This window comes from Cicer arietinum, chromosome 5 (assembly GCF_000331145.2).
Source record: "Cicer arietinum cultivar CDC Frontier isolate Library 1 chromosome 5, Cicar.CDCFrontier_v2.0, whole genome shotgun sequence".
In the NCBI taxonomy this organism is placed as follows: Eukaryota; Viridiplantae; Streptophyta; class Magnoliopsida; order Fabales; family Fabaceae; genus Cicer; species Cicer arietinum.
This window is the reverse complement of record NC_021164.2, coordinates 50,023,985-50,037,299: the sequence shown is the minus strand read 5'-3', so window position 1 is coordinate 50,037,299 and position 13,315 is coordinate 50,023,985. Positions and strand designations below refer to the sequence as shown.

At 34.4% G+C, this 13,315-nt stretch overlaps 2 protein-coding genes across 2 annotated transcripts; both read right to left on the bottom strand.

Annotated features, from left to right (window-relative positions):
* Positions 1-2,754: 2,754 nt before the first annotated feature.
* LOC101496769 (uncharacterized) lies at positions 2,755-6,212 on the bottom strand. The gene is made up of 9 exons (XM_004500121.1): positions 5,849-6,212; positions 5,442-5,767; positions 4,971-5,321; positions 4,401-4,838; positions 4,250-4,305; positions 4,083-4,162; positions 3,789-3,923; positions 3,270-3,612; positions 2,755-2,770 (listed from the first exon to the last, which is right to left on the bottom strand). Exons 1-9 carry the CDS (start codon positions 6,210-6,212, stop codon positions 2,755-2,757), a joined length of 2,109 nt encoding a protein of 702 aa, XP_004500178.1.
* Positions 6,213-7,045: 833 nt separating this feature from the next.
* LOC113786677 (zinc finger BED domain-containing protein RICESLEEPER 1-like) lies at positions 7,046-8,136 on the bottom strand. Its single transcript, XM_027334703.1, has 3 exons — positions 7,627-8,136; positions 7,197-7,530; positions 7,046-7,110 (listed from the first exon to the last, which is right to left on the bottom strand). The coding sequence occupies exons 1-3, from the start codon at positions 8,134-8,136 to the stop codon at positions 7,046-7,048; spliced, it is 909 nt and encodes a 302-aa protein (XP_027190504.1).
* Positions 8,137-13,315: the final 5,179 nt, after the last annotated feature.

Here is a 13,315-nt window from a genome sequence, read left to right as displayed (position 1 = left end):
ATCGATTGATCAAATATTTTGAAGAAACAGGGATCTCCCAAAATGTGGCCAAATCGATTATGTATATTTGTGAATCGATTATGCAATCGATTCATATAAGTCTGCACATAATTTTCTGAAAAGTATGTTTAAAGAATCGATTGGTAAATGGATTAGTTTGTATAGTTTGAAGATTCAAGAAAAACAAGACCCGGGATAATCGATTGGCATATCGATTAGGTCCGTTTTATCACTTTAATAAATCGATTGGTAAATCGATTTACATGTTGTTTTTCAGAAACTATATAAACTGTTTTCAATCATTCTCTCAACATAACACATCATAATACTTTTGAATACTTTGTTGGACTTTAGTCCTTTGAATCCTAATTTTGACATAATTAACAAACATACAATGTTCATACATCATATGATAAATCTAACATTTTAATTGAGCAAGATTTCAGGAACAACAATCCAATCCTACACACTTGAAACAAATTGCTTGGAACACAAGAAATCAACAAAAGTTGATTATTCACTGAGTAAATCGATTGGGAAATCGATTTCATAACAAGGGTGTAAGGAAACATAACTGTTTGTGATTGTATAATCGATTGGGCCATCGATTGGCTAAATTAGAAATGAAAATTGCACAAGTCAGTGGCAACCTGATTTACAGCCTAATCGATTGACAAATCGATTGTGCAAATCACAAAGTAAAAACTGATTGAACAAAATCGATTGGTATATCGATTGGGGTGTCACAGGTACTAGGAATTGGATTGGCAAATTGATTTCTTAAATGAAATTTCAAAAGTAACAGGACCCGTGACAAACACAATCGATTGGACAATCTATTGTGAGAATTTCAATCGTGTTAAGTTTGGTATCAATCGATTGGGAAATCGATTGAACTAAACATCTGGTAAGAACTTTTCAGAAAACAACTACCAAATCGATTGGCACTTCGATTAACATGAAATTAACTGAGTCACTGCTTTTAATCACAATCGATTGGGAAATCGATTGATACAAATATTTTGAAATCACAGTGAACTCCCAGTTTGTGGCCAAATCGATTATGCGCATTTGTGAATCGATTTATTCTGAAAAGTGCTTTAAAAGAATCGATTGGTGAATCAATTAGTTTATGTAGTTTCAAGGTTAAAGAAAAACAAGACTCGCGATATTCGATTGGTAAATCGATTAGACCTGTTTTATAGCTTTAATAAACCGATTGGTAAGTCGATTGATTAGTTGTTTTTCAGAAACTATATAAACTGTTTTTCAATCTTTTTCTCTCATAACTTTTTGATATAACTTTCAAACAACTTTGAAATATAATCAAGAACACTTTGTTAACATTATGATATTGCCTTTTTCAGATCAACACCAAAAAGATTATCCTTAATCATTGAGAGAGCTGAAAAAGTATTCTTGAGAGAAAAGACAATGTTCCCATAAACACTCATTGAACATTCATATTCGTGTGAGATACATTGATCAAGATTGAAGACACTTTTTGTATATCTTTTATTCTGTTTGTAACAAATACTCTGTAAAGAAACGATAGCGAAAAATCCAGCTAAAAACTGGTAGTGACCTTCTTGGGTGAGAAGTCTTCATCAAGAAGGAACTGTACTTTGATCTTGTGTGAGTCTGACGAGTGGCTGCAAGGATCAAAGGGTTGATAGAAATCCAGCTAGAAACTGGTGGCAACCTGATTTGTAGGCTAATCGATTGGCACATCGACTGTGCAAACTACAAAGTAAAATCTGATTGAATAAAGCGATTGGGAAATCGATTGCATGTCACAGGGAAAATCCATTTAACTAGGCTAATCGATCGACGAATCGATTACGTAAATAAAACTTTCAAAAGTAACATGGCCTGTGACAAACACAATCGATTGGACAATCTATTTTGAGAAATTCAATCATGATAAGTTTGGTATCAATCAATTGGGAAATCGATTGAGCTAAACCATTTGGTAAAGTCTTTTCAGAAAAATACTACCAAATCGATTGGCACATCGATTGATCAAATATTTTGAAGAAATAGGGAACTCCCAAAATATGACCACATCGATTGGCAAATCGATTGATCAAATATTTTGAAGAAACAGGGATCTCCCAAAATGTGGCCAAATCGATTATGTATATTTGTGAATCGATTATGCAATCGATTCATATAAGTCTGCACATAATTTTCTGAAAAGTATGTTTAAAGAATCGATTGGTAAATCGATTAGTGTGTATAGTTTCAAGATTCAAGAAAAACAAGACCCGTGTTAATCGATTGGCAAATAGATTAGGTCCGTTTTATCACTTTAATAAGTCGATTGGTAAATCGATTTACATGTTGTTTTTCAGAAACTATATAAACTGTTTTCAATCATTCTCTCAATATAACACATCATAATACTTTTGAATACTTGAATATACTTCAGAACACTAAAGAACTCTTAAGAACATTGTGTTAACATTCTGATAGTGCCTTTTTCAGATCAAGACCAAAAAGGATTATTAATAATCATTTAGAGAGCTGAAAAAGAATTCTTGAGAGAAAAGACAATGATCTCCTAAACACTCATTGAACAACCAGATTCGTGTGAGATACATTGATCAAGATTGAAGATACTCTTTGTACTTCTTTTATTTTGTTTGTAACAAATACTCTGTAAAGAAACTACTGTGAAAATCCAGCTAGAAACTGGTGGCGGTCTTCTTGGGTGAAAGGATCATCAAGAAGGAGCTGTACTTTGATCTTGTGTTAGTCTGACGAGTGGCTGCAAGGATCAAATATTTACAAAGCTTATCATTTTTTGATCCAAATATTATGTCATCAACATAAATTTGAACCAATAAAATGTCTTTTCCTTGTCTTTTGATGAAAAGTGTCTTGTCTACATTTCCTCTTGAAAATTTTTCTTGTAACTCAGCTTATCATACCAAGCTCTTGGAGCTTGTTTCAAGCCATAGAGGGCTTTTGTCAGCTTAAACACATGATTTGGAAGCTTAGGATCTTCAAAACCAGGTGTTTGGCTCACAAAAACTTCCTCCTGAATGTCTCCATTTAGAAAGGCACTTTTAACATCCATTTGAAAAAGTTTAAAGTCCATTATACATGCATAAGCAAGCAGGATTCTAATGGCTTCTAGTCTAGCTACTGGGGCATAGGTTTCATCATAGTCTATGCCCTCTTCTTGGTTGTAACCCTTGTCCACTAACCTAGCTTTATTCCTAGTGATAACACCATTCTCATCCACCTTGTTTCTAAAAACCCACCTAGTTCCTATGACATGTTTACCCTCTGGTTCAGGAACTAGATTCCACACTTGGTTTCTCTCAAACTGATTAAGCTCTTCTTGCATGGCCACTACCCAGTCACTATCTAATAGAGCTTCCTTAACGTTTTTGGGTTCAACCTGAGACACAAAAGCTGTAAAATTGCAGAACTGTCTAAGGTTCTTCCTAGTGGCAACTCCTCTAGAGATGTCCCCAATAATGTTGTCTATAGGATGGTTTTTGGTGAACTTCCACTCCTTAGGTAGGTCACTCTCCCTAATAGGCTCTACACAGTCAAGGTTGGTTGGAGGTACAGGTTCACTAGGTTCTAATGGTTCAGAATCTACAATATCATCATAGAGTCACAAGCTATAAGAGGAGTGTTGTTCAAGTTTTCATCAAACTTCACATGAACAGATTCCTCTATAGTCTTGGTTCTTTTGTTGTAGATTCTATAGGTTTTACTATACATAGAGTACCCTAGAAAGATGCCCTCATCTGCCTTAGGATCAAACTTACCTAGGTGTTCCTTCCCATTGTTCAACACAAAGTACTTACACCCAAAAATCCTAAAGTATGAGAGGTTTGGCTTTCTACCCTTGTACAACTCATAGGGAGTCTTTTTAAGTAAAGGCCTAATAAGAACCCTATTCACTACATGGGTAGCAGTGTTTATGGCATCAGCCCAAAAGTATTTTGGAAGGTTAGAGTCCTTAAGCATGGTCCTAGCTAGCTCCTCTAAGGACCTATTCTTCCTCTCTACTACTCCATTTTGCTGCGGAGTTCTAGGGGCTGAATATATGTGTTTGATACCATGATGTTCACAATAGGTTTGAAAAGAATCATTTTGGAATTCACCTCCATGATCACTTTTAATGGATATGATTTTCTGACTATTCTCATTTTGAACCAAAGTAGCAAATTTCTTAAAAGTTGAGAATGTCTCACTCTTGTGAGTCAGAAAATATGTCCATGTGAACCTAGTGTAATCATCTACCAAAACATAGCCATATAGGTTCCCTCCAAAGCTTCTAACCTGAGATGGACCAAACAAGTCCATGTGTACCAACTCTAAGACTCTACTAGTTTGAACTAAGTCTATAGGGGGGAAAGAAGACTTAACTAGCTTACTCCTGAGTCAAATAACCTATCCTTAGAAAACTTCCTATTTGGGAGACCTAGGACTAGCTGCTTCCTAACTAGTCTATTCAAGTGGTCCATATGAATATGAGCCACTCGCTTATGCCATAGCCAATTCTCATCAGCATTGGACAGCAAGCAACATATATCATTTGCAGGTAAGGAATCAAAATCTATCATGTAAATATTATTAACCCTTTTACCTGTCAGCTTCATACCTTTAACTTCCTTATGCTCAAGTGTGCATGACATAGAAGTAAAATGTACCTGAAACCCTTTGTCACATAGCTGACTAATACTCAGTAAATTGTGTTTCAGACCTTCAACAAACAAAACGTCCTTGATAACAGCAATTGAGTTGCTTCCAATATCTCCAATGCCTAGGATTTTTCCTTTGTTGTTGTCCCCATACTTGACACAGCCTCCTTCCTTCAAGTTCAGAGACAAGAATTGGGACTTGTCTCCAGTCATATGCTTGGAGCATCCACTGTCCAGATACCATGATTGATTCTTGGATGCCAAGCATATTTGCAAAAATGATTAAGTTTTGAATTTAGGTACCCAATTCAAATTGGGTCCTGGGGGGTCAGTTTCAAATGCTTGTTTCTTAACCTTCCAAATTTGTTTCCATCCTCTGTTGGCAAGCTTTTTTAGTTTGCAATTGAAAACCATATGTCCCTTTTTGCAACAAAAGTGACATATAACAGCAGGGGATGAATTCAACTTTGGTCTAGTAAAGTTATCATGCATTTGTTTAGATTTAACAAACTTCTGATGCCTTTTAACATGCATGTGTTGTTTATAGCCAAGTCCAAATTTAACACTTAGATCTCTTTGATTACTAAGAAGTCTATCTAAGTTGTTTTTACCACTATTAAACTTAGCTACATCACATTTCAGTTCATGAGTTTCCTTTTTCAGATTTTCATTTATGTCTTTAAGAGACTCATGCTTCAAATTAATCTCATCATACAACATGCATTTTTCTTCTAACAATTTCTTAGTACTGATTAATTGTTTAAGAACACTAACATATTCAGCATGCAATTCATTAAAGGCATCATGCAGTTCATCATAGGATGGATTAGAAGTTGTACTTACTTCACTGTCAGATTCTGAGTCAGTATTTGCCATGAGACACAAATTAGCTTCTTCATCTTCAGAATCATCAGATGAATCTTCATCGTTGTCGTTCCAGGCAACGTAAGCTCTCTTTGAAGGTTGTGGATCCTTTCCTTTAGTCTTCACAGCCTTGCTCTTGTTTTGCAGTTTATAGCACTCAGATCTGATGTGTCCAGTTTTACCGCATTCATAGCAAGTTATGACTTTGCTATCATTTGTATCACCTTTGCTGAAGCCTTTAGTCTTTGAATTCTGTGGCTTTCTTGACTGGCTTCCCTTCTTTTTCAGAAATTTCTTGAATTTTCTGACCAACATACCTATCTCAGGCTCTTCATCAGATTCACTTTCTGAATCCTCAGTATATGGTTCAGATTTTGCTTTGTGCGTCTGAGCCTTTAGTGAAAGTCCTCTGCTTTTCCTGGTAGGTTGTTCTGACTCATTCAATTTGTGCAATTCCATCTCGTGTTCCCTGAGCTTTCCAAATAAGGTTGCAATTGTCATATTTGCCAGGTCCTTTGATTCAGCAATGGCAGTAATTTTGGGCTGCCATTCCCTGGTCAAACACCTCATTACTTTTCCAATTTGTTGTTCGTTGTCTACAACTTTTCCTAGGGCATGAAGATTGTTGATGATGTGTGTGAATCTTGTCTGTAGATCACTGATTGATTCATCCTTCTTCATGTTGAACAGTTCATACTCATGCATGAGAGTATTTGTTCTGGCCCTTTTTACATCTGTTGTGCCTTCATGTGTTTCTTGAAGAGTATCCCACATTTCCTTTGCAGATTTGCAGTTTGACACCCTAAAGAATTCTTCTGCACTCAAAGCAAATGTTATAATATTTTTGGCCTTAGCATTAGAGCTGTCAATTTCTTAGGCCCCCTATATATTGGCCCCAGCCCACATATTAAAGGGGGCAAAAAAATCTTACAAAAACAAGGCCCATTAAAAGAAAGCCCCCAATGTACAAAAAACCCCCAAAATAACATGGGCTTAGAGGGCCCCTAGGCCCACTTAAAAAATTATTTTTTTGAAATAAAAAATATTTCAAATTTTTTTTTACGTTTTTTTTTTTCAATTTTTTTTTCAATTTTTTTTTCGATTTTTTTTCAACTTTTTTTTTCAATTTTTTTTCTTCTGATTTTTATGGTAAAAATAATATGTTTTAGTGTCTAAAAGGGAAATGATACAAACAAATAAATTCACAATCACTAGTTGATTTATGAATTCTAATACCAATACTATGTCACCAAAGTGATGAATAAAAACAAAACAAACATTCAAAAGTATATGCTTACAAACAAGTTCCAAATATAACATCTAACAAATAAAACCAATTGAAACGAAGCAACGCTTTTCCATCCACAAACAAGTTTCAAATAAAAACAGCATTTGATTCATCCAAACAGCAACGTTTTTCCATCCAAACAACATTTGATTCATCCAAACAGCAGCATTTTTCCATCCAAACAGCATTTCAAATAAAAACAGCAGTGTTTTTCCATCCAAACACTTCATGAGTTGATGATAATAGCATTTGATTCATCCTCACAAATAGAAGCATTGTATCCATCCTCATCTTGAAAACAAAACCAAAAGAAACAATTAGATAATCATTTATGAGATAATTTTGCAAGATTAAAAAATTAGAAAACTAAATAATACCATTCAGATTTTCAGAAAATCCATGTAACCAGTTTCGAGTGCAAATCAACATTTGAATGTGATCAGGAAGAGTAGAACTTCTATATTTGGTGAGAACACGTCCACCAATACTAAAGGAAGACTCTGATGCTACTGTGGTGATAGGAATACTTAGCACATCTCGTGCCATTAAGGAGAGTACAGGATACTTTTTCTCATTAATCTTCCAATAAAGAAGTACCTCAAAATCTTCATAGTGTTCTTCATCAACTTCAATTGACTTTTCTTCAAGATATGCATCTAACTCACTCTTCCCAGTGTCAGATATAGGTTGATTCTGAAAATTTTTAAAACCCTACAATGTATAGAAAATCAATACCATTATTAGTAATCTAAAAACAAGAACGGTTGAAATGAAATAAAGTTGATGATTTAGGATAAAAAACCTCACACTTATGATTTTACATTTCTTAGTCTTGCTTCCCTCTCTAGATGACTTAGACAATGAGTTGGAATCTTGGGATGATTGAGAGAGGACAACACTTTGATGATTGAAAATGTTCACATATTCTTGATAAAGCACTCTAAATTTGTCCTCCACATTCTTAAGCTTAACATTGCAGGTTAAAGCATCAAGAGTAGTGTAACAATACTTCAAAAAGGGAACCTTCAAGCGTGGATCAAGAATAACTACAAAGGCTAGTACTACACTATATTCTTTCCCATATTTGTCAAATTTTGTTTTCATATCTGTAGCCATCTCCCTTATAACATCATCAGCTTGATCTTGGTTTTCTTCTAAGATGCACTCAACTTTCCACACTTGCATAAAATACAAGTTTGCAGTTGGATATGAAGATCCTGATATCAATTTTGTGATTTCATAAAATGGTTCTAATAATTCACATATGCTTTCCCCTCTTTCCCAATCCTCATCAGATGGACAATGTTTATAATTCATATCTGCCACCTGAAAAACTCAAATGCTTTTCTATATTTTAAGGCACTTTCAAGCATTAAATATGTGCTATTCCACCTTGTAGACACATCTAACCTTAAACCACCTGTAAGGCTTATTCCCGCATCATTAACACAATCTTTAAACTTAATCATCCTTCCATCAGAACCTTTAATATACTTGACACTTTCTCTAATTTTCTTGAGTGCTTCATTGGCCACTTTTAAACCCTCTTGAACAATTAAGTTGAGTATATGCGCTGAACATCGAACATGGAAATACTCACCATCACATAGCAAATTGCTTTGTACACACAAATGTTTTTTCAAATGGTCTTGCATGTTATCATTGGAAGAAGCATTATCCAAAGTAATAGAAAATACTTTCTTATCTATTCCCCATTGCTTTAAGCAATCAAACAAAGTGGCTTCCAATGCAATACCATTATGTGGGGGTTTCATTCGACAAAAGTTGAGAACACAACTGGTTAACCTCCAACGTTCATCAACAAAATGAGCAGTTAAACAAATATAACCCTCGCTAGTAGATGCTGTCCAAACATCCGAAGTAAGACAAATTCTATTTGGAATTCTACCCAAGATATCCTTAATCTTATTCTTCTCTTTGTTATATATTTTCTCAATATTCGACACAATGGTATTCCTATAGACCATTTCAGCATAAGGATTCAAATAATTTACCCATACTCGAATTTTCTCATACTCAACAAAGCTAAAAGGAAGATCATGTGCAATAATAGCTTCAGCAAGCAATTCACGATGGGTTTTTTGGTTGATTCTAATCATGTTAGGAGGTTCATCAGGATTAAAAAGGTTCAACATGATACTCTTACAAAGAGAAACATGACGAATTAGATGAGAAGTAGGGTTTTTTCCAATACTAAATTCATTGCTACAAAAATTGCATGCGGCTTTTTCAACCTCATATGCATCTTTACCAATTTTTGTAAAAAAATTCCAAACAGTTGATATTGTTTTCTTACGTGTATCATCAGTATTTCCAAATACTACAAAAGGAGCTTCATCTTCTACATTCACATTTATATCCATAGACTCCATACTATAATCTAAAAGGAAGTTCCTACGCATTTAAACAAATAACATACAATTAAACAATCTCATAGATGATCAATTTGAATAAATGCATCTAAACACAAATCAAACACAAATCAGTCCCATAATATAACGTAAAACACAAGACCAACGTTGAAGAATTATGCCATAAACAGAGGACAAGTCAATTTGATTTTCTGTTTGACTATAGAAGCAAATCAATGTTTATTCTGCTGCATAGTCATAATCAGTTGGTTTGATTTTGGTTTAATCATAATTAAAACAACTGCCCTGTTATAATTGTTGATGAAAATGGACAGTTTTATTGATCATAATAAGTTTCTTATATCAAACTAATACATATGATTCACTTAGTTTACTGGGTTACATTGTTTGTTTATAGTTTCATGTGGGCAGAAGTTGTCCAATGATCTGGATTTGGAAAGCAAAAACTTGAGAATGGCATTAAGTGAACTTCACTTAAAGCACAAGTCTTTAGCAAGTGATTTCCGAATTCAGAGGGATCTGGATGCCAAAAATAAAGCCGAGCTTAAACGGTTAAAAGGTAAATTTTCTCTACCATGATCTTAAGCAATTAATCTTATTCTCATATTATAACTTATAAGGCAGTTTACTATGTTGACTCTGTGTGTAAACACACTTGAAGTTGATTATATTTAGCACTCTATACTTTGAAATTATGATTGTAACATCTTTAATAATTGAATATGTTTATGAAGATGAAGATGAATCTCCAAGTTTTTCTGTTAACTTATTTCATGTCATTATATGCTTGCAAGTACCTGTTGCAGCCGCGGTTTACTATGAACTATGAAGACATGTACGTAAATTTTAAGCTTTCGATGGAAACAGCTTCTCAAATAGCAGGGATCAGACTATGGATAATTCATTACTACAAAAATAGCAGGGATCAATAATTTTTTACCATGTAGATTCTTATATATAGTTAAAAAAAATGTAATTAAATGATACATGGCTAAACAATGATGATTAACCAAGCTTTTGAGCCTCTTGCAGATTTTGGATATGGTTTTTTTTCATATTTCTCAAAATTTGATTTTTCTCTGCAATTTTGGATATGGTATTTAATACTTAATCATGCTTTTTCTCTGCAATTTTTAATTCATTTCTTGTGGATTCTAGCTCACAAAGGGTTACAACTTTAATTTTTTAAGTTTTTACAGCCCTCAACATCCTATTTGTTCTTAATAACAAACAACAATTCATTAAACATTATAGAATATATCAACAAACTAGAATCAGCCAGATCATATATGAAAATAATGGAACACTAGAATTAGCCAGATAATTTTCTATATATCAACAAACTAGCAATGGATGATTAGTGTGTAATTTTCTAATTTTCTATATATGTGTAAGTATGGACATAAACTGACTTACCTTATAATCGTATATGGAACACCAGAATCAGCCAGATATTGTGCAAACTTTCTTTTCCAAACCTGCAATCAATATTAAATGGTAATTAATTTTACATGCTAAATCACAAATATAATATAAAAGCTAAAATTCAAACAGAACACAACTTAAGCAAGAGGGTAACAAAAAACAACAATGATTCAAAATTCAAAGTAAATACTGAAAAGAATACTGAAGGAACAGAACACAGCTTAAGCACACATTTTTGGTAATCACTGTTTAACGCGGAAATTCAAAGTAAATACTGAAAAGAATGAAGCAATAATGATGAAATTATGTAGTTTGTCAACGAGGCAAAGAGGTATATGTGAAACATCAATGCGTGCGATTAAGCAAGGTAACCACAAACCTCGATGGGTGACTTCAGAAAATCAACAGTGACGGTGGCCTGAACACAAATCAATGGTGAAGAGAATGAGAATCCACCGTGACGGTGGTCGGAACCAAACGAACGGAGGAGGAAATTGAAGGCGTGGATTTAGGGTTTCTTCTGATTTCTGATTTTTGGGGTGGAAAGTGTAAACCGTGAAAAAATGAAAATGAAAAGGGGGCCATAAGGCCCTTTGGCGCAGGTCCACAAAAACTTAGAAAAAGGGGGCTGGGGCCACAAAAAAAATTTCATTAAGGGGGGCTCAAATTTTGGGGCCTAAAAAAAAATTTAATGAAGGGGGCCTTGTGATTATGGGCTTTTTTGACAGGTCTACTTAGCATTGTAACCAACTTTCTTTTTGTCATCATCAGACCAATCAGCCCTTGGTTTGATGATGATGGATGATCCCTCAGTGCCTGCAATCTTAGGCACGTAGGGACCATTCTCCACTGCCTCTAAAATGTCCAGTCCGCATGCTTCTAGAAAGATGAGCATCCTCTCTTTCCAGTACATGTATGCTGTACCATTAAAGGCAGGGGATCTGGTTAGAGATGCCCCTTCTCCTAGAAAATCTAAAGAAGTCATGTTCTTTTATGAGTTTTCTCTAAAAAAGGCAGGCTCTGATACCAATTGTTGGAAATAATGACTTCTTTTGATTAATAAGAGAATTAAGATCAAGTCCAACGTTCAATTTTAATTCTTATTTTAACTATGCAAGATTCATACACAAAGTGCACAACGGAATGATTAGATCGCATACAAGATGAAATATGAAAAGTAAAGAGATAAGGGATAGAGAAGAATGCACCAAGGTTTATCCTGGTTCAGCTGTCAGTATGACAGCCTACATCCAGTCCTGACAATCCAATTGGATTTCAGCTTTTTCTTCAATAGAAAGAATTGAGACACTTTTACAGATTTTCCAGTTTCCTTGAAACCTATCTATCTAACTCATATCTCCTTCCTATTGCTTAACCCCTTGATCCTTGTAGTTAATCGTCAAATGTACACAAGATCAAGTGAAGCTCCTTCTTGATGATCCTACATCAACGAAGATCGCCACCAGTTTCTAAACTGGATTTTCCAGTCCTTCAATTACAAAGAGTTGTGTTCTTCAAGAATTAAAGAAGTACAAAGATTTGACTCAAATCACTATTCTAGTTCTCACACCAAAGTATTTGGGCAATGAATGATTTTGTGTGTGTGTGAAAAACTTTTCTGTCAAAAGTGTTTATCAAGTGATTGTCAAAGATTATGAAAGTATGCTAAAGTTTTGTGCAAAGTTATTCAAAAGTTATATGCAAAAACGTTTGAATCAGCTTATATATATTCAAAGAAAACACCAGGACAATCGATTTCCTAATCGATTTCATAATGCATGAATCGATTGCCTAATCGATTTTCGCGGGTCTTGTTTTCTTGAATCTTGAATTGTATAAGCATGAATCGATTGGTCAATCGATTCGTTTAATCCTTATATCAGAACTGATAATGTGACTTTGTTAGAATCGATTGAGTAATCGAATGTGAGTGTTTTGTTCCAACAACGAGATCAAAACAATCGATTGCTCCGTCGATGTCATAATCACAGTCATAATCGATTTGGCTTGAACTGGGTCCTTTCTGTAACTCAGAAATTGCATCAATCGATTCGTCAATCGATTGTGCTGATCACTGTGAATCAGACTTTTGCATCAATCGATTTGCCAATCGATTGAACTGATCAAAGTGGCTCAGACATAAACGTCAATCGATTTGTCAATCAATTGTGCTTGTTACAGTACCTCAGTCATTTTGTCAAAGTCTATTTGCCAATCGATTTGTCCAACATAGTTCTGATAAATGATTAACTGCAATTGATTGCCTAATCGATTGCTTCAAACTTGAAGTGTAAGAAAAACTAAATCAATTGATGTTCCAATCGATTTATTGCATTACAGGATTTATCTCTGATTTCGAAACTTGGTCACAATCGATTTGGCAATCGATTGATTCCATAACTGGTTGTTCCTGTTTCTTGCAAACTCGATTGCTCAATGGATTGCCCAATCAATTGTCCAATCGATTGATGCTATCTCAGAACTCAGGTTTTACCAAACCATTTTAATCAATCGATTGATGTAGTTAAAAACTTGTTCTGAGTTAGACAATCAATTTATCAATCGATACATCAATTGACTTATTTGTTGATTGATTTAAATTCATTGGCAAAGGCTTAAGTGTGAGACCATAGTGATTAGTCTACTAAACTTATTACTAAGACACCTAATAACACTAT